Below are 24,329 nucleotides of genomic sequence, written 5' to 3' on the forward strand. Positions count from 1 at the left end.
CCCTTCTTTGACCATAAGGAAAACAACCACCGCCTGCTTTKATTAGTCTTCTCCTTTTTCCATCCCAATGCGTGGTACATTTTTTCTCCCTAAATCAAGAGTCACGCACATGCAAGAGTAATTATGTAAAGCCTTCACATACTGCCAAAACAGCTTCAAGTCTTAAAATAACTGTATTTCCAGGCACATATCATGCCTAACACCACTTATGCATTTTTATTCAGAGTTAAATAGATCTAYGCTGTCATTTAATATAATAAATATTTTGAGATAAGCATTTTACAGTAATAGCCTCATTTCCACTGAAAAAAAAATCAGATTTTTCCTGCCTAATTAACACATTCATTTCCTCCATAAAACAAACTGCAAATGGCTTTATGACTTAGAGCTTACAGCCTTCCTGCAAAAAGCTCTACTTTTAAATCAGTTAGGGGACATCTCGGGATATTTTGCAGATTTAGTGTTTTGAGTTTTTTTAAATACTTAAAGGAGAAAGACTTCCCTGAATATAAATTTGATGCTTATGCTAACATAGTTGATGTTTAGCTGATTTTTTTCCCCAGTTAAAAATATCAAGGTCTCAATTGAGATAAGTTGGAAGATGAGTTGGAAGCTAGAAGAAAATACAGTGAATGAAATACTAATATCTGATATTTTCCAGTGAACAGGTATACACAGAAAATAAAGACATGAAAAGGATCACAAAATAAAGATGATTTAAAAACAAGAGATGAGGAAGCAAGAAAGCCAACAGAACCCTACCTTTTTCAAAATGTACATAGTAACATATATAACTGATATCTTCTCAACAAAAATAGGAAACCTTGCAGCARCTGTTAATCAGGACACAAGATGACTGAACTGAATTACTTTTCAATTAGGAGGAACTCCACAAATAAAATCCCAAATCAAACAATTGGGGGAAAGAAGAATTGGAAAGTACTTTTCCTTCATTCAGCTTCAAGGAAGGACTTGGCAAACCCTGTCTCTGTTCAAGTACGTACATTGTGTCCCAAGAACTACTCAGCTCGTGGTTGCCTGCCAGAAAATCTGTGAGCTACTTGGTCTGCTAGGTGCTCCCGAAGTAGGGCCGGCTTGCTTGCATAAACTGACTTGGGAGAGCTAAGAAACAAACAAGTCTAATTTCTGTGAYTCTCTTCTGATACTCCCAACATGTAAAAGAAACAGTTGAAGTGAACCTGGACAGGCAGAAATGCAGTGTATGAATTACTTCACAGCCTTTCAAAAKAAGTCCTGTTCTTTGGGAACTCCCCAAATTCCATTCAAAGTTACTGAGATCATCCGGGCTTGAACACAAGAATATGTAAGAGGCAGCACTGCCAGGATAACTCTCAAAGGGCCTCTGCACAGAATGGTTCCTCCTGCTAACGAGCTGTGGCCAGTCCAAACATGTCCACCGTTATATAGGTTTGTCCGACAATATTTGGTTGCAAAGGAGAAATGGCAATTGACTGGCTTTTTGGTTCATTCTTGTTGTGTTCTGGCAAGCTCTCAGAAATGAGAAATTCCCTTGTATTAACAGAATTTTTAAGGTATGGATTGAACACTACTTTTTCACTGAAATCCAAGAGATTTGAAACTTCTTCCTTCCTTTCTTCAATTTGATGTGAAGTAGGTTGGAATTCATGAACACCATCCTCTGGCAATTCTACAGGCTGGATTTCCTCAGCTGCCATCAAAGGTTGAACTTGACTTCTGAAATCCTGATCAGCAATTGTGTAAGGCATGGAGAGTGAGAGAGGCTGGGCAGCTTCATGTTCTTCATTTAATGGTATCTTCTCATCTAGGTCAGTTGTGCCTTTTGTATTAACATCAGCATATTCTGAAACATGTGTTTCATGACTCATTGGTAGCGAGTGTTCATGTTCTTGAGGAACACAGGGCTCCAAAACACTTATATCTTCCAAGCCATCCATAGTTTTATCCTCAGATGTTATTCCCTTCAAGGCTGAATTCTGWCAGTACAGAGATCAATTTCAAGATTAGGATAAAGGTAGATAACGTAACAAAAGTTTTATGTACAAACATACCCCTATGCATACATTTGCATATATAGAAGCTTAAGCAAACTGCCATTTTAATTCCATCTTTTCATTTCAAAATTGCATTAATGAAGACCAAATGTGCAATTTCAGCTGGAATGTAGTTATACTGTGAAAGACAACTAAAAATATCTGATAAAGTTAATCACTTTGTTTCTTAAAAGCTCTCATAACAAGCTTTCTTCTTTTCAATGAAGGCTCTAAATTAGGCTGGACTTTATCTTATATACTCTGACCAGCACGTTTTCCACACCAAGTTTTACAATCCCATTCTCCGAAAACTATACATTCTGCATAGTCCAGATAAGACCATTTCATTTAAATAACTTTCAAAAATCACTAAGCAGCAAACACAAAAAGAATTAAATCTGATTAAATGTTTTGCAGTCTGTGGTGGGGAGATTTTGGGAACTATCCAGACTTTGCTTTGGCAATCAGGCAATACACTCAAAGCTGAGAATTATACTCTAGTGTATTTAATGAGTCATGCATCAAGCGTAGCATTATCATACAAAAATTTAAGGAACATGCTTCATAAATCTGCATCTTCACTAATGTGAAATAAAACTAARAATATTTCATTTGTTCTTTTCTTATCTATTTAATACTTCAATTTAAGCATAAAATAATTGGAGGTGCACTTCCCATTTGTCTGTTTTCTCGCTTTTAATGAAAAAATTTGAGATTATTACCATAAACGCATCAACCGGCCATTCTACTGCAATGCTCTCTGCAGGATTAGGTATGTCAGGCCAGCAAACTTTCTTAAACCTGTAATTGAGAAAGGAAATTTAATCAACTGAAAGAGATCAAGCATCACAAAAGACTGAATACCACCATAACATCCAACTTCTACAAAGGAAATCTTTCCTATGTTAATCTTTTCCAGKAAAGTTTTTCCCTCGTGTCTCTTTTGTGGGTTTTTAAACAACAACAGAAAAAAATGGAGCTAAAGAAACTGGAGAAAAACTGCTGGAGTCATCATCCTGATTTAAGAGTTTACAGTTAAGTACTATCTGTGGAGCCTAGAAGAGAACATGATTAAGTCATACTACTCAGCTAAAGAAAGACTGCATATGAAAACTGTTGTGTTCGTGTGCCAGGATAGTTCAAATGAAGAGACATCTTAAGTAAACTTTGATTTAGTGAAAGTGTCACTAGTGCTATGGAAAACCAGGGCTACAATAAGCTGTTATGTGAGAAATTATCACCATCAGATATCACCAATCAGATGCACTGAACTATCTCAGTGTAGATGAATTCCAAGAACCCTTCAGTTGAACCGATCCTCAAATAATTCATTTGCCATACTGTTATAGGAGAGATACATTTACATACAACCTATTTCCTTGCTCAGTTTTAAATATTAATTTTTGAAAGTGTGTTCCATTTGGACTGTTGCATATAACTGYTGCTACAAGTTAATGTGCATTCTTAGCCTCTTCTTTCTCAAACTGCTACATTTTCTTAATGATCAGTTATCAGTTTAAAGAGAGCGGTTTAGATTGTTTCAAAATCCAATATTAAGCATTTAAAAAAGTAAGATGCCTTTTACAAGTTAAAATGTACTGGAAACAGCATTATGATATATAAAGTGTACTCACATGTGCTTTTTAAGAATACACGTTATCCAAAGGACTAATAAAAACACCATACTCAATCCAACAGGTATAGCAATGGAAATAATGTCCTCTTCATCTTTAAAGAAAAAGCAAAGAGATATTTACYACTCCCTCATGTATTCCCTTATATAAGTTTTAAGCACCTAAGTYATCTAACTAGCACAGTTTTAAAGAGCTCTGCCCAGGATACTGTACAGTACTCTCTGTATYGATCTAACAAGCCATAGCTGCCAAGCCAGGAAAGCAGTCTAGGATGGAGTAGGAACAGTACTGATTCCTTTAAAACTCATTTTAAAGCAATCACACAATAATTAAGACTCAAGGAGACGTCCAGAGGTCATCTTGGTTAACTTGGGAACTACATCAGATGACTGAGGGTCATACTGAGGCAAGCTTTAAATATCACTAAAGATAACAAGCCTACCACCTCTTTGGACAGTTGATGTTTTACCATCTCCTAAAACCACTCTACAGAGCCACTTCTCCCTGTTACTATAAAACAAATAGGAAATCCAATGCAGGAGATGAAGTACCTATAATGGAAACATATTTCAAACATCATGACTGCTGAAATAGCATGCAGWTTTCTGAGGCAGGTAATAAACAGCAAAAACCAATCCTCAGCCTGCCGTAATTTAACTTGCATTTGAACAGCAAATTAGCAGATGCCTTTACAGTCTAAACACACTTTAAAATACCTTTCCTTAACCCCAAAACTTATTTTAAAAATAGTAATAACTAAGCTTGAAGATCACTTACTGAATTTCAAAGTCTTGAAGGTTTTTGGTTCTCCACTGGTTCCACCAGCTTCATTGCTTGCCATGATATGAACTGTATATTGCGTATTTGCTTGCAAGGACTTCAGTCTGTATTGCAGAACATCAGGGTTCACTGTTTCATCTTTTTAGGAGAAGATTTATGGAAGAAAACACACAGTGATTGTCCGAAATAGCGCTGTATCATAAAACCATAAGCTTTAAATAGGCAAAACAACCTCACAAAACATTTTACCCTTAAGAGTGTTTTGAAAACTTTATACCCTCCAGCTGTGGGATACTAAGGTCAGAAATTAACTTCTTAAAATAGCCGGCAAAGCTTGTTCCTGCACATTCTGAAACTGCACTCTCTTCAGACACTGAGCATCCAGGAAGACGCAACGTATCCCATGCTTGGGCATCCCCCATGAGGCCAGAGGAAGCTCCCTGAAAGCAACAGGGAGCTCCCCATCTCCCTTGCCACAAAGTTCTTCTCTGAACAGAACGCAGTATTTCCAACATCTTCCTATTACTGTTCCTATTATTGTATTAATTCAATACAACATGGTTTACTTTTTAAATTGAGGTATGCAATATTCTGTATCTATAAAGAATATTAAAAACATGTTTATATTTTAAAATCAAGGTCACCAAAACATCTTCTACTGTATGAAGCCAAAAATCAATGCACMCCATTACATAACTTGGCCAAGGAAGCAGATGTGCAGCAACCAGTGACACTGTTTGATTTGTCTTGTTCTTGCACAATTGTTCTTTTACCATTAGCTGAAAACAAGCTGCAAAAAGCCTCTTCCGTACTAGCTTCTCTGCACATCTGGGAAAGGCAAGAGGCACATCTGAGAACGAGAAGKGCCTGGGAAATGACAGTGCCTTCACACACATCCCAAGTGTCATGCTTGAACCTTTGAGACACTAGATTTGCCTCCTCTCAATTACAGAGGCAGAAAGGATGCTGTGGATCAATCACTGCTGCACTACCTCAGGTGGAACATTGCTAATAGTAAAGAAAGTTCATCAAGATGAAGCACTGCTGTACAAAATAAACCCACAACAGCGAAAGAAATTCAGTGAGAATGTACAGGTAACATTAAAAACTCAGACATTCACTAGGAATGCCCCCATCATTCCATCCATAAASGCCAGGGCATTTCAGTAATGGTATCTTCAGACGGACACAGCCGGTCTATAACAAAATATGCTAATAACAACAAAAAGTCATTATCCTCGGACAGCAGATTCTTAGAATATTGTTGGAGGCTTTAAYGTATACTTACTCAATTCTTCACCACCTTCAGGTTTATAAAATATTGTATAATTAGTGATAAAGCCATTTTGTTTATCCTTTGGAATTTCCTTCCATTTAATTGTAATTTCATTTTTTCCTGGAATGCCTGTGTCAGCCATAGGTCCTTCTGAGGGTTCTATACATAAGTATTACATATTAAGAAAAAAAATCAAAAYTTCATCCATCCACATTGAGTCATATCACTAGCATTAACTACTGTAATAGTATGTCTTAATAGTGCAATAGCTGCAATACAGTCCCTAACTTTCCTCACCCTAACATGATTATTTCTAGYAGCACCTTCCAGCTTCTCTTTGGGTAACTGAATCCAAGGGCCTTGTCTCTATCCTAAAAACATCAAAGAAACTGAGGTAGAACATCCTTTGATGCTCCTTGCAACAGGAAGGCATTCAAGAGCACRTTCTCGCTGTGCTTGTAAATATGATTACTCGCTGTATTTGTGCTATGTGTGTGTACACACACAGACCTATACATAAATATACACCCCTGAAATCTTAAGCTTATCTGTGAACTTGACCTTCCAACTTGTCACCTCATCTCTTTTTGCCATTTTTCATGTGCAGAACCACATATATTCAGTTGTATTATAAGGCTTAACAWAACCAAGCACTTACAAATACATACATTTTGGCAAATAACAGTCATTGCACCCCTAACATCTAATTAGATATCTAAGCATAGATACAAAGTTGAAGAGATGATTTTAGAAAATGTTTGTGCCAACATCCATAACAAATACTTTATGAACAGTATGTAAACTTTATGATAAATGCATAAATTCTCAGAGCACTGTACCCATATCAAGCCATGTATTTTCTTTATTAAACAATACTGCARAGCTGGGCTGTGAACAGAAATCAGGAAGTCTGACTCCTGGGTTATTTAAATCATCCTTTTCTCTCCTTCAGTAAGGCCCAACACCAGGCTGCCCCAAGGCAATGCACCTTCACAGATGCACTGCAACACAACTCGTAGGTACGTACTTTTTTCTTGAATGTAAGTTTGAATGGAGTATGGAGCTCCTACATTATTTCCATAGAGAGGATACACTGACATGTTATAGCACACAAATGGTTTGAAGGTTTCTGTAAAGAAAAAGGAGACATTTGCATAATTCTCTACATAAAATTCCTAAGAAGAGAAGTATCAAAAACCCTGTAATTTCTTGCTAGAGACTTGCTTTCTAGAACTCTAAGTGTTCTGCTCCATACTTCTATTTTCTTCTCTTTTTAAAAAATAGTGCATATTTGTATTAAGTGTTCATTACTGCATTTAACGCAAATAATTTTAATATTTCTAAGASTGCTTGGATTCTGACTCATTCTTCRCTAAAATTATTCCACAAAAAGTGCCAGGAACAGGCCAGAGCAACAGTAAGGTTGAAGCAGCCTTGAAACATCAAGTCTGACATGATCAGGATAAATCAAAATCTCTCCCACTCATGCTTGGGGAGCAAGGAATTTTTATTGAGAGTTTATAAATAACATTTTATTCCTCACAGCAACTTGCTGGAACAGCTTAGAGCCATTTTCAGCATGAAACTCAGGACTTTTCCACATTCTTAGTTATTAGTTCAAAACTAGTTCAAACGTGTTCAAATCAGCTGTTCATTTTATTTGGCTTTTGTACTTTTTACTGCAACAGAAAAAAGAGCAGAAACATTTCTATTTTAATTAAATATAAATCTGAATATCTGCTGCATGTTAGCATTCATAGTTTTCCCTTTGTACATATTTCTTGACCTCTACACACTGTTGTAAAGTTAGATTTTTTCCTATGGCAAATGCATGCACAAATCATTACTATTTAGAGAATTTTGCGATTTAGAAAATAGGCCTCAAAGAAAGAGGCGAGCAGATCTTCACCTATTTGTCTGTCCATCATAGCTGCTGCTGAAACATCTAAGTGCATTTGGTCATGTATATAAATCTTAATAATGATATTTAACCTGCCAGACTAATTACTCCATTTATTTTTAAGCAATATTTCTCCTGAAATCCTCTCGGATTGCTTACTCTTCCTTTAACACACATGAAGACACATGCTCTTTCCCATCTTTGAACACATTTTGGTTTTTAGATTTCCCTGCTAAGRAAGTGTGCATCTGTTAGACCTGCCTACTTAGAAGTTGAAACCCTTTAGTGTTAAATTCATGCAGCCTTTCAAATATCACTATTATTATGCTTTATGTGCATAGWGCAATGCAATTTACAGCATGGTGGCCTGGATCAGAATATATCACCTTTGGCACCCCCTTTTAAAGGCAGATGGCAGATTCCTGTTAACTTTATCTAGAGGACAGGGGAAGTTAGGTAATTTAATCCCCTTTAGTCTTAAGGACATGCTTTAAGTAGAAAAGTGTTCAATCTGTCCAATACCAGAATAATGCTAACTATATTTTCAAAGGCAACTACTTGTCACTTTATCATTGTGTCTGCTTTCTAGTCTATATATGACAAACATCCATCTATACATTGTCACAGCCATAATTAAAAACAAACATACTCTTGCTAGTTCTCCAGTTTATAGCATTTGATACATATTGCCATGATCTATGCAAAGAATGCATCTGCAGGTCTTCATACCACTCAACAACATATCTGCTTATTTCTGATCTGGAAGGCATCCATTCCACCACCACCTCTTCATCTGCTGTAAAGGTCCTCACACTTTCAACAAACTGAGAAGCTAAAAAACAGAAAACATTAAAATTTAATCTAAAAACTGAAGTACAGAAGTATTTCAGTCACTGCAAGCTTGTTTCATTGGAATGTTTCATTAGAAAAGCATAAGAATTTGCCAAGGTTAAAAAAAGGTTATAAAACGTTATTTAAAAGTACATTCACATTTATGTGATCAAACTTGTAACCAAAAAGATTGAAKGGGGTAGGAGGAGGGAAGAATCAGTGAGATAATGCACAAAGAGATTGACATGTGCAGAATCAAATATAAGCATCTCTTATGACCCACTAGATTCCAAGGAGTGCAGAGACAGAAAAGCAGACTCCGGCTTCAGAAAAACAGAAAATCAGAGTGTATCTATCCGGTAGGTTCACAAACAGTTAAACAAAAGGGAACTACCAAGCTGCTCAGCACAGATAACATTAGGCTGAGTTAAAATGCAACCAGGCAAACACTAAGGAAAAAAATTAATACAGTAAAAACTTGTCACAATATGGAAGCCTCTTACAGTAGTATACAGAAACAGGTATCCAGTAACTTGCAAGACAAGATGACATCATGTCTACACATCTATTTTTCTGATTAGATTATAATGTGACTGGACTGGGATTGAATGAGCAATCCCAGAAGACCACTTGCACTTTTTCCAAAGAGAAAAGGATGTAGAAGTGATTCACTGCGAGAAACAARCTCCCTTCTGGAGCTTGGGCAGACAGCAGAACATTGCAACAGAAGATTAAGGGAGATACCAGAATTAAACTAATTAAACTAATGTATTCTGTTAAACACCTCTTTATACGACCTTGGTCAATGCTCTTTAACAACATTCAGTGGCCACAAACTTCATTAGCTGGTTAAGTAGTTGGGTGACAGACCCAACAGAATTGGGTGGCACTATTTGGGAGGCCCAAGGCTCAAGTAAATAAACAGAATAGAAATCCTAACCACATTGCTAGCTCTTTTATGTGCTAAAGCCAAACAAGAGCCTGAGCAATAATCTTCTGTAAAGGAAGCACCATTACAATAAAGGAAGCATCTGTCAACAAAATATGACAGCCAGAAAGCTACCATTACATCAGTAACTTTCCTTCTGTTCTGAGGTGTGCTGTTCAGTTCAGTCTCTGCAACTACTGGATTAAATGAGACTTGTCCCCCACTACCAGAAAAGTAATGTAAATGAATGTAATGAAAAGTAAGCTTTCTACAGTGTCTCCTATTTAGAGTTCCAACATTCAAAATATCTTACTTTTTTCATCAGTAGATGGAATTCTCAACGTCGCTGCAGGAGAACTTCCAGCAGAGTTATAGGCAGTAACAGATATTATATATGCCTCTTCATTTAAAAACAAAATAATTTTCTTATCAGTAGTGATTTTCATCATTTTAAGAGCAGCATTGTTTTCTGGAAAATACTGTACTGTGTAGCCTAGAATCTTCCCAGGTGGTGGAAAGTGATTTAATGGCTATTAAAAAAAAAACAATAATAAGCATTTCAGTGTCACTTACATCATCAAAAGTATATACTTTATTGAAGCATTTATCTGTAATGATCTGTAATACTACACAAGATAAGCAAGGGGGGAAGGAGGTGAATGGTTTTTTGAATGCAAATATATTCCACTTCACAAATTCATCATTTTGCTACYCAGTAGAGAATCATAAGAATATCTGACTTCTTCAGTAGTTCTGAAACGTTAGAAAGCTTGTTTTGTTTCCATTGTGTCAACGATGCTGTATCTTGAATACTTTTTAATGCTACGTGATGCTCTTAGAATAATTTTATTATCACAAGAGAATAAACACTACTTAGAAATTTCTAAGTGACYTCAGCTAGCACTGCCTAAAGAGACRAGGAAATTTCTTCAGAAGTTGAACTTTTGCATTGCTTAAAATACAGCTGTTACCTATGGCCAAACATCTTTTTCAGTAACTACCATACAAGTCAAACTTCAGCACAATTACTGAGAATTTGCAAAAGTGAAGTGCTTTCCTTYAGTCACATCTGCAGCAATTCCTTTGAAAGAAGGCTTAAAAGTCAAATAGTGAGATTTGAAACACAAAATCTRCGGTCACTCTAGTAGCACAAGGTAAAACACAGCTTTAACACACACTATTACTTAAGACCAGYTTTATTTGTCCATCAGAATTTTTCAGTCATCTGGACATGCTTAGCCCTGCCCCTTCTGCACTATTTACAAAGCTGTATTCATCTGCTGTTATGTCACCAAAAGATTTAATTTCTCCTTTAGTTCAGCRAGGTCCTTTTTGGGTGGCAGGAACACCTGAATGTTTCAGACTTGCCTACAMCACCACAATATTCCAGTGCAACATCTACTGCAAGGTACCATCAAATCAAAGTGTACTTACCTTCCACATGAGGTAGACACTTCTATTTCTGGTATACTGTGAAGATTCAATTACCCTCCACAAATCCAGTTTTTCTACAGGAGCTATTTAAAGATAATAAAAACTATTGAAATTTTCCTAGAGCTAAAGACAGGGTAATATGGCAAAAATGAAATGCTGGAAAATACAGTCCAAGAGCAACTTTTATATCTTTTCTTATATTTGTAATGTGGTACCCTTTTCCCTTTAAGCATTTCCCTTGGAGCTTTCCCTGTCCTTCTCAAAATTTTCCTGACATTCATTTTAATTTTGTTCAGATTTATATCCATTATATTAAAAAAAATCCATCTCTAACTGCTTTCTTTTAAATGGACATTTTAGATTACTGAATTCTAAGGGCAAAGTCTATCTTCTTACATTTATGTGCTACGCACATTGACAGCACTAGATAAACTTTATCTCAACTTGTTTATTCTAGAATATGTAATGGACACTAATAACCTGGTTCATTTTGAGATGAACAATGCAGGAAAGAAGAGTGGAGAAACAGCTTCAACATGTATACAGATATATGTGTGCATATATCTGTTCTGTGCATTATAAAAAAATTTAAAAATATTAAAAAAATTTAATTTGTAAATAACGTACAAGTCATTCAGATTTTTTTGCATTATAGACAGTAAAGAGTTTCCTTTAGACCTGTGTACTTCTAGCTAGAATAAGAATAACAGGAAAAGATGACATTTCCTTCTGCTTTTTTTTGCAAAGCTCTAGAGGAGATGCTCTGGCCTTGGTTAACTGACAATTTCTGTACTTATACTACACACTAACCACATGATGCCTATAATACTACTTAGCACATGCTTATTCTCAGTTTATATGCATTCTCAGTTTTTCCTGTTTTTCTTCCTCTCTATTCTTCCTTTTTTCCTTAGCCTTTTTTGGTATTTAAACATAATTTAGATCTCTCAGAGTAAATGAGTAAATGTTGGGGTTTTTTTTTTTAAAGAAAAAGAAAACTCTAAATTCAATAGACTGATAAGTTTGCTGAAAGTAGTGTTTTCTGTTACTAAATCCTAAATTCCATTAAGTATACCTAAAGAAAAATACACTAATTTCTAGGCTACCTTTCTCTTCCGTGCTTGCTGTTTTTTCTCCACTCCATTCGCTCCAGAACTCGGATTCCACACTGCTGCACTGCACGGCAACCGCGTACTCTGTGGAATCCCACAGACCTGTGAGATTAAGCGACGATATTTTCTCTCCAGAAGTCAGGCTGACAGCAACAGTTTCCTACAAGCAATTAAAAAAATTACAAGAGTAATTCAGCACGAAGTAGATAACTTGATTTTAATGTTAAAAAAATAAATCTAGACAGTATCACTGGTGCACAACAGAAGTACAAACCAGGATACAGCAACTGGCCTTAACCATCGGGCCTCTGCTGAAAAGTGCACCAGACATGGTGCAGACAGACTCTTCTTTAAAAAGCAGGATGGCAGGTGCACTAATGCCTAATGAAACACTAAAACCTCTGAAAATTTTAGTCCATTCTGATCAAAACACTCACTGCCAAGAGATCCAAGAGGATGAATTTGGGGAACTGAAGCACTGGTAAGCTGCCAGCCTATAATTAAAGGGGCTTCAGAACTGCCAGTTTCCTGTAGAACTTGATATGCAGTTGCAGAAAAACAGAGTCTGTCTTTTACTTACGGTCTATCTTTTACTTATTTGGCAAAAAAATAACCTATTATCATCAGAAATTAAATATATGCAAGTAGAGAAATGAGTAGCCTGTTTTTCAGACATACTCTGCCATAATCTATTTCAATTCTTCTATTAGACCATTTTAAAGGTCAAGAAAACAGTATTTGCTCAGACACATTTGTTTCGCATATGTTTGCTCAGAGATAGAAAAGCACCTCCTATTATGATTATTTCAGGCTGTCATCTTTGGCCACTGCCATTCGATTGGCAAAGATTGTTACCTTGATGAGTTCCTCTTCTCTCCCTGGAGGTTTAATGTAAAATACTGAAGTGAAAACAGAGATTTGAACTTCAGGAGGTTTGAAAAAGCCAAACTACTTGACCAATTTGTAAGTTTGGAAGAGACAACAGCAACACTGCAAATGAAACTGCTTCTGTAGGAGAACAAGCTAACATTAGGAAGAAAGCTTCACAGCTCACCGAAGAGTTGGAATACAAGTTTCTGTATCGAACCCGGCACTTTAAGTCCTGATAAGGTATAATCTTCTCAGGTGTTTTCCAGGTTACAGCAAGCAACTGCTTCACACCAGCAATTTTCTGTACTGAAAGTATTTCAGGAGGCTCAAATTTCTCTAGAATGAAAGAACAAAAATATTAACATTAGAAAAAGTTTGATAAAGTAGTTTAGAATTGCTTGGCCTATATGGATTCCAGCAAGTTAAATATCATGTATTTTCTATTACCACATACACRTAACAGGGCATTTTATAGACATYGTCTACATATGGGAAGTTATTTATAAGAAATATTGCACACAAATAAGTTAATGCTAACAAACTTGAACAGATGTGTACATTTCTTTCATCATACAAGCCTTGAATACCAAAGTCTCCTTTCCTTGAGAAGACTCAGGGAAACCACCAAGGAAAGAACTCAAGTTTGAGATACTCTATTCCTTGTATTCAAGCCTGTTAAGTAACACAGGGCTGCAGAAATGTCAGAATGCTCCAGCAAAAAAAAACAAACAACTCAACTAAAGGGGCTTTCTTCTTGTTTGCACCAAGTATTAGGGAATGGGCTCCTCATTCAACTTCTCTACCACAAGGAGCATTTTACTTGCATGATTATATAGTGGTGCTGTGACAGACACCTAGTAGCTGAATCTCCATATGAGTCCAAGTAGAAGCACCATGTTAATATAATGAAGCTATGTTCCACACAGTATAGCCAAGGAAAGGTTTCCAGTTTAGATTTATTCTGGTGCCAGCCTTAGCATCAACCTCTCACATAAGCCAGCAAATCACGTAAAACTCCACAACCTGTTGTGTTCATTCAAAAACAAAACACCACACAGTTGTGCACTGTATAGGGAACAACAACTACRCAGGTCTTATCCTACTCGGAGCAGAATATTGGTATACTACAAAATCAGAGGAAATTGCAAYGCAAAAAGAGAAGAGATGGATAAAATATCATTAGTCACAGGGCTTGCAGGACTGGCCATCTATTTTAGATCCCCAACCAGAAGAGTAGGGTAAATGATGGACAGATCTGGAGAAGTTACCATATTATCCATTCACTTATGGCCAGCTCCTGCACTTATGTCCAGTATCACTGAAGCAAAGTCTAAGTACCATTTAAATCTGACAGTTTGATGACATGGTCTTTAATAATAAAAGCYTCAGTAGTTTACATCTACTTCAGATATAAGTTAAAATATTGCTGTAGTTGGATGATCTATATTATGGATACAACATCATTTTTAATTACCTATCCCTAAGACCATAGTAAGAACAGTTTTCTGAAAATTACTGCCTGCCTGTTCCTATCAGGTCAAAGAATTCTATATASAAGTACAATCAATTATAATGTCATAAGAAACTTCCTTCACATAGATATATACAAGTAGAGCTTTGGCCTAAACTTAACATCCAAACAGCAGTGGAAAAAAAAAATTAAGAATGAAATAGTGTGCTCAATTCCAAATAAGCTCAATACAGAGACTCAGTAATTTCAATGATGAAAATGAGATGGCCTCACCTGATCTTTTATCAAGATAAAGCCAACTTCAAAAAGAAAAAGCAAACCCAAGTACTAATTTCAAAACTATTATATTGAACAAAGTGTTTTTCATAATTTTTCTCCTAAATAAAAACACCTTAGATCACACAACTCATTTCAGCATCCTCAAAAATCTACAAATTGTAGAAATACTGTATTTGTGGGGCAGGGGTAAGGGAAGACCTGGAAAAAGCACTATCAGCTCAACATGCAATGTGTTTTATGCCCAGATACCTTTAATTACCTATTTTTTCCATAGGTATAGGAACACATTCCGATRCAGCTTCGCCCAAAGCATTTTCAGCTTTCACCTGAAAGCAGGARGAACTGCTAAATGGAGTATCTGGGTAATAAAAAGCACAAGACTCGGTTTTGCTTTGGCAGCTGAAGCCACCTGTATTTAGAATAGCCACACCGCTCATCCTAAAAAGAAAAAAGTTAGAAATTAATGGCTTGCTAGGTTAGAATTCATTCAGTAGAATTCAATCAGTAGTTATATGTTTTAGGGGTTTCAAGTTATTTTTAAAGCAACAAATACTTCATTTGACATCATTTTTGTGCAAACAAATACTGTTCCCAAAATATTCTACACCTGCAAATCCACTGCATAGAATGTAAATTCAGTATATAATACATATAAACTATCCTGCACAGATATACAAGATAAATATCTAAGAAAAAAAAATAAAAATGTAAATTTTTCATGAAAATAGAAACATCCCACATGGTAGAGCTAAAAGACAATAAAACTTTTTTGTGTTTTTTTTGGAAGAAAGCCAAGTTGTAGCAGTGCTAAATTACTACAGGGTGTASAAGTCTGACATTTTTCTATCGGAACACACGTACAGATCAGGTATTTTATTTTCAACATATACTCTGCAAGTAGAGAGCGAAGGAAGAGCAGCTCAACTCATTTTACTTTAATCATAGAGAAATTCAAGTAAATCTCATATTATACAATAAATGAGAAATCCCCGGGACTAAGAATATCTTACAGATGTTACTTCATGCACATTTTAACCCCACATAACCCTGCACTRCTGAGAAAGGCAGCAGCCCTGTCTTCCCCAGCACACACAGGTGTTTCCATCCATAGCTGTCTGCTCCCTCAAGCTGATGATTTTATAGTCAAGGGGAAAACTCAGCTGGGGAGCAGACCTGGATTAAAATGAACAGTCCCATCTTCACAGAATCACAGAATATTCCAGGTTGGAAGGGACCTCTAGAGATCATCTAGTCCAACCTTCCTGCTCARGCAGGCACACCTASAGCATGTGGCACAGGGYGGCATCCAGGCGGGTTTTGAAGACCTCCAGAGTAGGAGACTCCACAACCTCCCTGGGCAGCCTGTKCCACTGCTCTGTCACCCTAACAGTTACCTGAAACAGTTCTGCAACACAACTGGCTGAACAATTACAGAAGAGTTTGTGCTGGTGTAGAATCAGCAATAGATACCTCTTAAGTAGCTGAGTCTTTGAAGCTGTATTAGCTAAGTTATAGAACTTGAAAACACTAGAAGCATCCACCTAATGATGAAAATTACCAGCTCTGTCAAGCCTAAACTGCCTATTTAAACAAAAAAAGATTAAATAGGCTAACAAAACTTGCAAAAACTTCCTGCTTAAGGATATTTTAGATAAGAAAACAATTTACGTGGGCACATTTGCTAGTCATGATTAGGCAGCACTGCTGGTGGTGCTTTCTGTTATGCAAAGTAAATTGATAAGGTGGTTTTGTCTCAAATCAACTTCAAAATTGTATTTGTGATCTATCTTGAAACATATACCACTATTTTCATAGTAACCTACAGAAAACATCTCAATTTAACTGCAATAGGAAGAAAATATGCATGCTCATAAAAAGCATGAGGCTACTACTACCTGTAAACACAAGTCCCCAGGTGTGATCAATCCAAAAAGAATCTTATAGTAAAAAAATATAAATTCTACAATATCCTCCTRTGCCACACTCCTGCAAGCAATCATATGTGGAATTCCTGTAGAGCATAAGAGTCTTTGCTTTAAGCAACTACTAGTTTGAAATCATTGGAGGAGAAAGTATATAAAACTCCCATACTAGGTGGGAACACTTAGTACCACAGGAAGTTCCCAGGTAACTCCCCAGAGCACATCCACTCTGACTTGGCAGCAGAATAACCTAAGGGATTTTATCTGCACAGAGGTTCACTAAGCTTTTGGTTTAGTTTGCATTGTTATTTCAGGGTTACAAAGGAATGTTATTTTTGATGCAAGTGTTTCTGTATTGAAGATTCAATCGAAAACGCTCACTTCTTTTATGCAATGCAGTGAAAAGGAGGGAGATTGTAACTTCTTTCAGTCACTATCAACCCAGAATTAATTTGGCTTAATGAAGGCTGTGCTTCACTGTAAACCCTGTGGTGATTCCAGACTTTGTTCACACAAGACTCAGGATATGAGGGAATGGAGCTAGCAGCCTCACCCAATACTCCAGTTCCTGATATATTCTATACTTACATTTTCCTGTAAAGTGTATATTTAGTTTTAAGATTCGTTGGTCTTCCCGAAGTCCAGTTACAAGCAAGTTTAACATCAAAGTAATAAATGCAGGAAATATTTCCTGGTGTGTCAGGTGGAACTACAATTACACAAAAAAMCTCTGGTTAAAAATAAAAATAAGCAAAATAAATCACTGATAAAAATCAATTATGCCTGTCAAAGTGTAGATTATAGCAAACTTTAGTAAATAACTTGTATAAAACTCTCCTATTGCCCTCCAAACTCAGCAGAATCAACTGTTTCTTTCCCTAGGAGAAAGATTTGCTCCAAATACTTAGCTACAAAATGCTTAGCTACACAGATCTGAAGGTGCTTTTATGTATATGAAGGTGCTTTGTGTGTATATTTATTTTGTTAACTTCTTCAGGTGAGACTGTGCTCATCACCTTCTATGAAACAGGATCAGTAGGGAAACTGTACTGAGAGGAAACCAAAGCTTGCTAGTCTAGCAGACTTAAGCAAAGGAACAGATTCAGGTCTCTGAACTCATCAAAACCCCTCTGACTTCAGTTGACCAAAAGTAAGGGTCAGAGGTTATGGACTAGCACTAATGAARAGACCAGAAATGTCATGCTCTGTTTTATATAAAAAGATACCTGAACATTGCTGCCTGAAGAATGCTACCAGCTAAGAATACATTTGAAATGTGTTTTACAAAGAGTTACTCAAAAATATTCCATTTAATTGTCCTATATTTCTACTTACAGCCAGATTTAGCTTCAGTGTGAACCAGAAGTTGTTCTTTGCCTAAATAATTAATGAAACATTTTACACGTGCTCTGTTGTAAGTGAAGTTATGGATAGTTACACTAGATACAGTCTCATTGACAACATTATAGTTCTCCTGAGCGATCAGTTCATGATTCAATTTCCAGATTATGTGGCTTGCATTCCTCTGAGGCACATAGTGATTCCCAAGAACACAAAGCAGTTTCAGGGTGGTTCCTCTTAGAATTTCAGGAGATGAAGGAAAAATCTCAGCATCTCTGACAGAGCTTTCATCTAAAAAACAAAGTCAGAAATATCACATAACCTRCTTCCTTTCATATTTGTTTTAAAACGCCCATGCAAAGTAACTTATCAAATATGTCTAAAGACCATATAAGCAATGAAAGATTAGAAGTCACCAGGTGCCCTCCAAGAGGAGGCACCTTCAAGAGGGTTTGCTGCCAGTTTTGGGCTCAACCCAACAGAAGTGCTGCCCGTGCCAGGAAGACGTTAACAGTGGTCACCCAGAATGGTCCGATCTCCCATCTAAAATTATGGYTTAAAAGGTAGTGCTGCTGCTGAGAGATAAGTCTTCAAATAATACTTAAAACCCATTTGTTTTAAACACATTTTATGTACAATGGGAAGTTTATCATATGTGGTTCAAATACATTCCAGAGACGGTATATTGATATTACTGACTAAATTCAGCTGATATTAATTACCACACTGACACAGATATTACATAAGAATGATGTTTCCACWATTTCTCAGAAATAATGGAAATATTTTAAACAAACTGTTTTTAATAGCTGAAAAAGGACAGTTATTCTTTGTCTATTTATCAGTTGTTATTCTTTTTGTCCATTCATATTTAAGAACTTTTTTTAAAAGCATGCCTTTAAGAGTGTATATTTAACTTGGATGTTATGATCACTAGTGAGCATACCAGAAAATACTGACTGTGGAACTGCCACACTAAGAACAGATCTCCAGACATTGCTGACAAAGTTATGAATAAAATGAACACTGATAGACATTCCATTAGTTTTTGAATAAATATTTCATTTGATTTAAATCAGTACTGTGATTTTAGACGTTAACTGCTTTTTAAATATTCACATATTGCATACATGTTAGTTTGTCAGCAGACCTGCAAATTTACCAGTCTTTATGAGCCAACAAGAATTACTCCATATGATTTTTTTCCAGATAGTTTTCCCTCCTAYATCCTGTAAGCCGGGAAATAGTTACATAGATAGGTTTTAAAATACACCAAAGAAAACAAACCCTATATAGCAATGACTACAGCAATGACAGTTAACATTCCAGAGAGACGAAGAATGTCAAGTGAATTCGTCACTCTAAACTGTACAGTACTCAGTCATCACTAAATACTTTTTTCCATTTTTGTAAATCTTGAATACATCTTTTAGAAAAGGCCTTTTTTTTTTTGAAAAATCTTAATGACATAAGTAATCAAGTAACATTCCATCCTACCTGCTGCAGAGYTCCTGCAGAGCAAGACAAACATCCAAATCAAACTGCTGAACATTTCCTTTTCAGTATCTAGGCAGAGAAAATACTGTCAAAAATAAAAATAAAATTTCAGAGGCATCTTTAAAATGTAACACTTGTAAAGATATACATACAATAAGTTAGAAACTTGATTCAGCATATCTCAAGTGGGTCTAAGTTAAAAGCCAGCAGAAACAAATGCAGCTTTTGCATTAGTTGGCAAATGGGAGAGACCTACTGCATGATTTGATCTTTAGTACAATAGAGGGGAGGCCTGCATGGAGTCTAGGGAAGACACCTTCCATAACCTCTTCTCCTGGCAATGAGCTTCAGTGCTGTGCGACACCTCCTTCCACCAGGACCCATTAGCAGTGTCCCTGTTTGACAGGCAGTTGCTTCAAGGTAGTGACTCCACAAGTCACTAGGCTCCCATCTTACATGGTCGTCATTGTGCTGACCAGCACCGCTTCACTTGTTCACTTAAGACGCTTCACATGAGTATTGAAAGAACATTCCCAAGTGAAAAGTCCATTAAATTCAGAAGTGCTTCACTTAGTGATTTAAGATCTAAATTCTACTGAGCACTAGAGTGCAAACCCATACTTGGTCCCTCTGGGCCATCTGAATGTGACATAATACAGATTAATTTAGAAAAGCTGTATGAGTGCTCAAAACTCCAAGGCACAAATCCGTTAGCAATTACATGTATCTTAGCGAGCAAGAGAACAAGGGAGGCAAACAGGGACATCTGGCTCCTTCCCATGTGGCGCACACACACACGAGCTTCCTAAACTAATGCTGCCAAGGAGAGATACTCCAGCAAGCACCAGAGAAGGGAGGTTTCCCTGCTTAGACCAAAGAGAACATGACAATATGAGATGAAGCAGTATGAGAGTGACAGTTAACAGCTTGAGGCAGCTTCCTCAACTGTTACTGAGCCTTGATGTGTCCACGCACGGAAAAGGGACAAGCTGTAGTAAATGATGCCAAGAACATTGCTTTCGTAAACCAGTCCCAATTGATCAAAACCTCAAGCCAAGGTAAGATGTAAAATATGAACATTTAAAGAGAACTCACACTTTTTTTTTAAATGCTATCATGATCTACCAAAACAATTTAAAATCCAAACTGCTGTACAAATAATACATATTTGTTGCAAAAACAGCAGCCACCACATGTATGGAGCCCTGTGACAGAGCAGTGGGGAGCGGAGCCTCTTGAGCTGCTAGAGCAACCTGGACAGCAGCAGTTTGCTCTAGAGGTGCCGGGAAGAACAGAGCCTTCCTTTCTCATTCTTCCAAAGTTCAATGACTTGTTCATAAAAAAAATTGCAAAATTACTGGAAATCAAAAAGCAGGAAAGATGTTTTCTTCCTTCAGTGTTTATGTAAAAAAAAAGAGTATGCTCAGCAAGATAAGATACTTTTGTTCTAAAATCCTGAAGGACACAGCGACCAGAAGTCAGTTCAGTTAATAACTGCTGATAATTCTTTTGTTTAGTACACTTCTGGGCAATGGAAACAAAACTTTGCTAAATCTTTTCCTTTATATTAGAACACTATTTAGCCTACCAAATATTAACACACTTTGATATAAAATGCATTTTTATCTAAATTCCAGATTTCACCTAGATGGAACTCAAATAGAAAAAAATAATATTCAATAATTCATTATTTTGTAAACCAACAAGCATAACAAATAAGTCTCTGAACATATCCCAACAGATAACACAGTTTAAAACATACTTGTTTGGCAGAAACAAAGAAGAAAAACAAGCAAGTTCTGACACCAGAACAAGATGAGATTTATTTAATGAACAGGCTGCTCTTGCTCGGCATACGTGGCCTCCTGATCTGAYGATGCTCACGGGAAAGGACAGGACACCGGGGCTGCTGCAACTGCTGGCATCGCTAGGCAGAGCAGCAGAGCTCACAGATGCCCATCACCCCGTGCTTTATCTGTGAGAAACAGGCAAACAAGGGCTTAAATAGCCCTCACCTACCAGTCTGCTCTTGGCGTTCTCTTAGCTTCAGTGTTTGAGACCACAGTGATTAGAGTTTACCCAAGATGACTGTGCTTACCATTTTCAAGCAGCAAGGTGCTATATAAAAGGGTTGCCTTTGTATCCTTTCTTGGGCACAGTAACTCAACAGAGCAAGAAAGAGTTCAAGATGCTTCTACTCTAGTAGGGAACTAGGTGAGAAATTCAGCAGGTCCTAACAGCAGCATCTGTGCAGTGTGCTTTAAAGAAAGGCAGAACTCCCAAGAGGGTTTTTCCAAGACCCATTCCCTCCTCCCAAATCTGGAAACTTTTTAGCTTGCAGTTCAAAACACACATCAGCCTGAAAACAAGAGGGAGGACTTTCTGCACCAGTTCAGAGCATTAGTTCCCTCTGCCCAGCTTTGCCTCTTAAACTAAGACCAAGAGATATTTTGCTCCCAAGTAAAATATCCATGCACAAACACACTTAAAAACTGTCAGCAAACTGTTTTGGAAACAGAACCAGGGGAAAAGGGAAAAAAGATTTCCTAGATTGCTCAGGTCATCAGAGTCCTAAAACACAAGGTATGATTAGTGATAATCACTGTCTTAATGTGGTGCTGAAAGTATTACAAGAACATTGAGAAAACTGCAGGATATCCTGTGCTGCCACATGGACCAGAAGCACGAACATAAAACATTAACGTAAATCATAAAACATCACTTTCCAACCTTACCGTGACCCTGCAAGCTTATCTTTCCAGATAATATGGGCATTCTGAAAGTTAGATTTAGCCACATGTTCCAGAAAACATTATCAACTCATTTAACTGAGTGAGCAGGGGTGAGTTCTGCACTTACACTGCTATTCCTGTATTGATTTTCAAGTGATAATTGGAATGTAGGCAATAGCCATTTGATTTCATATCTTCTGCACAACAGTCAAGAAGCTTATTCTCCACTCCCACTGTTAGCTATCCTCCTCCACATGCAAACAAACACCCAGACCTACTCATCTCCGCTTTATATAAGCTGTAAGACTTACAGTCTTCATGCCTTGTTTGAAAAAGTTTGCTTTAACTCCCTTTGGCTTTTCCTTTCAAAYGCTCTAGTATTTCATAATCTTCCTGAAGAAAAAAAGGCATTTGAACAGTCACAGCTGGATGGGCAGCAGAGGGAAGATCATCTCCCTCACATCAGTGCAATCAATGTGTAACAGGACAACGAAGCCCCTGCAGAGCCCATCTTCACCTTCCCCGAGCACAGCAGCGCTGCTAACTGCCCTCATGCTGCTATTCAAGCACAACTAGACACTCACCTGCTCTGCCTCCTGTTATATATTGAGGTATATCAGCCCTTTCTCCCTGGTAACTGAGGCAGTCATCTATGAGSATCCGTATCTCCCTCCAAGTCAGTACCTTCCAAGAGGGCTTTCTGCCCTGTTGAACATGCTCTGTATTCTCTGATCCCCAATACACCTGGGCTGTGTTAGCCTGGATGAGACAACTGAAAAGAAAGCATTTTACCATGTTCACTCAAATCATCTCAGAGAGACTTTATGTTGGCTTATGTCCTTTTCTTTATTACCAGTAATTTTCACATAACATGTAAATTTTATTAACATCTTTATCAAAGCTGCTGACTGGAATATGGAATAATAGTATAAAACCCCTTTGCATAGGACGCACTAAGAGTTACATCTTTGGATATTTTTCAAGGTATTTTTTCAATGTATTATTGAAAAAGTTCCCCATATGTTGCAAACATGGCAAATATTTCCCTTTAATGGATTATCATAATTATTCTACTGAAACCGAGATTTACCATTTTCAGTATAGCTATCTTTACAATGAAAAAAAACTTTTCTCTCCCCACTTTTGAAACCCTCCTTGCTGACAGATCAGTCTCTGCTTTATAACAAAATCCAAACCAACTATTCCATTCTGTTCTCCAATACATGAAGCATTTTTCCAATTTGATCGAGATTTCTCTTCCCCAGCATCTTACCTCTGGAACTAGAGCTTAGGCTGCRAATAGTTCAGCAACTCTTTTTAGAGCACCACACTCATATAGGTCCTTGAAGAAACTAGTTCAATGTGGTTTCTCCAACATAATCATCCATTTACGTGGGTAATGCTGAAGGCAGTCAGATGAAATGCAGATTTGCAACTGTGAGAAAATCTGAGCGAATCTAACTTAAGCAGCCAACATCTGGCGAACAGCCTGTTCTGCCTCTGACAATAGCATGTATCACAAACATTGTGAAAACCCATGGTATTGCATATACCAGCAAGAGCACTCCCAAGTAACACACATCACAGTAGGATTATTTTTGCAAAAGAAAAACAATTAGCTAAATAAGAAATTTCTGTTCCATTCCCTCAAAAGAATCAAGTAAACCTGAAAGGATTTGCCTGGCACGGGGTCCTTCACGCCATACGGAAGCAGGATCCCAAACCTCACTAGRAGCATTTTCAGTGCATGCACACAGCATCACCAGTAAGATGATATCCTGGGGAAGTGGTTTATACTTTCCCCACATACAACACCAAGAAAATTTCAGCAAAGGAACTCTGTTAGAAAGACAAGCCTTTAACTTACCGCAGCAGCTGAGTTTTCTCTTAAGGTGGAATAGCAACCTGCATCCCTCCAGGATTAAAAAGGGACTGAATAGCATAGGAAGTTAGCAGGCATAGCCCAGCTAACACTTCTTCCTGCAATTGAGAGAGAACAGTTGTAGTGCAAGCAGGGGCACTCACAGGAAGCGTCTGTACAACTTTCTCCGCGATGAGGAGCGGCTGTTGTGCAAGCGTGCACGGAGCTGCATTTCCCGCCACGCCGGCCGCCCACGGGAAGTCGCAAGGCCAGCGACGCGCCCGCGGCTCCCTGCGGCCCCGGCACCAGAGAGGGCAGGAGTAGGACAAAGCCAGGCTGGACACTGAATGGGGAGGACAGGACCGGGAGCCTCACAGCCGCCTCAGGAGTGCTCTGCTCTGCCCGCTGCCGCCCGCCCTCTCTCCTCT

At 37.5% G+C, this 24,329-nt stretch overlaps 1 protein-coding gene across 3 annotated transcripts; it reads right to left on the reverse strand.

The window, feature by feature from the left end:
- Nucleotides 1–576: 576 nt before the first annotated feature.
- Nucleotides 577–23,928, reverse strand: IL31RA (interleukin 31 receptor A). Of its 3 annotated transcripts, none has more exons than XM_026037345.1 (16): nucleotides 23,908–23,928; nucleotides 19,309–19,377; nucleotides 17,806–18,102; nucleotides 17,059–17,179; nucleotides 14,808–14,986; nucleotides 12,983–13,134; nucleotides 11,923–12,088; nucleotides 10,817–10,899; nucleotides 9,696–9,912; nucleotides 8,273–8,455; nucleotides 6,751–6,852; nucleotides 5,736–5,882; nucleotides 4,445–4,585; nucleotides 3,668–3,761; nucleotides 2,756–2,834; nucleotides 577–1,976 (listed from the first exon to the last, which is right to left on the reverse strand). In XM_026037345.1, exons 2-16 carry the CDS (start codon nucleotides 19,361–19,363, stop codon nucleotides 1,386–1,388), a joined length of 2,607 nt encoding a protein of 868 aa, XP_025893130.1. In that variant the 5' UTR covers nucleotides 19,364–19,377; nucleotides 23,908–23,928; the 3' UTR covers nucleotides 577–1,385. The 3 variants fall into 3 exon arrangements, with proteins under 3 accessions (XP_025893130.1, XP_025893112.1, XP_025893120.1); XM_026037327.1 differs by having other exon boundaries at nucleotides 19,309–19,393; nucleotides 23,908–23,920; XM_026037335.1 differs by lacking the exon at nucleotides 23,908–23,928 and adding an exon at nucleotides 22,625–22,762.
- Between the last annotated feature and the right edge of the window lie 401 nt (nucleotides 23,929–24,329).

This window comes from Nothoprocta perdicaria, unplaced genomic scaffold (genome assembly GCF_003342845.1).
Source record: "Nothoprocta perdicaria isolate Ctin4 unplaced genomic scaffold, notPer1 scaffold_1, whole genome shotgun sequence".
In the NCBI taxonomy this organism is placed as follows: Eukaryota; Metazoa; Chordata; class Aves; order Tinamiformes; family Tinamidae; genus Nothoprocta; species Nothoprocta perdicaria.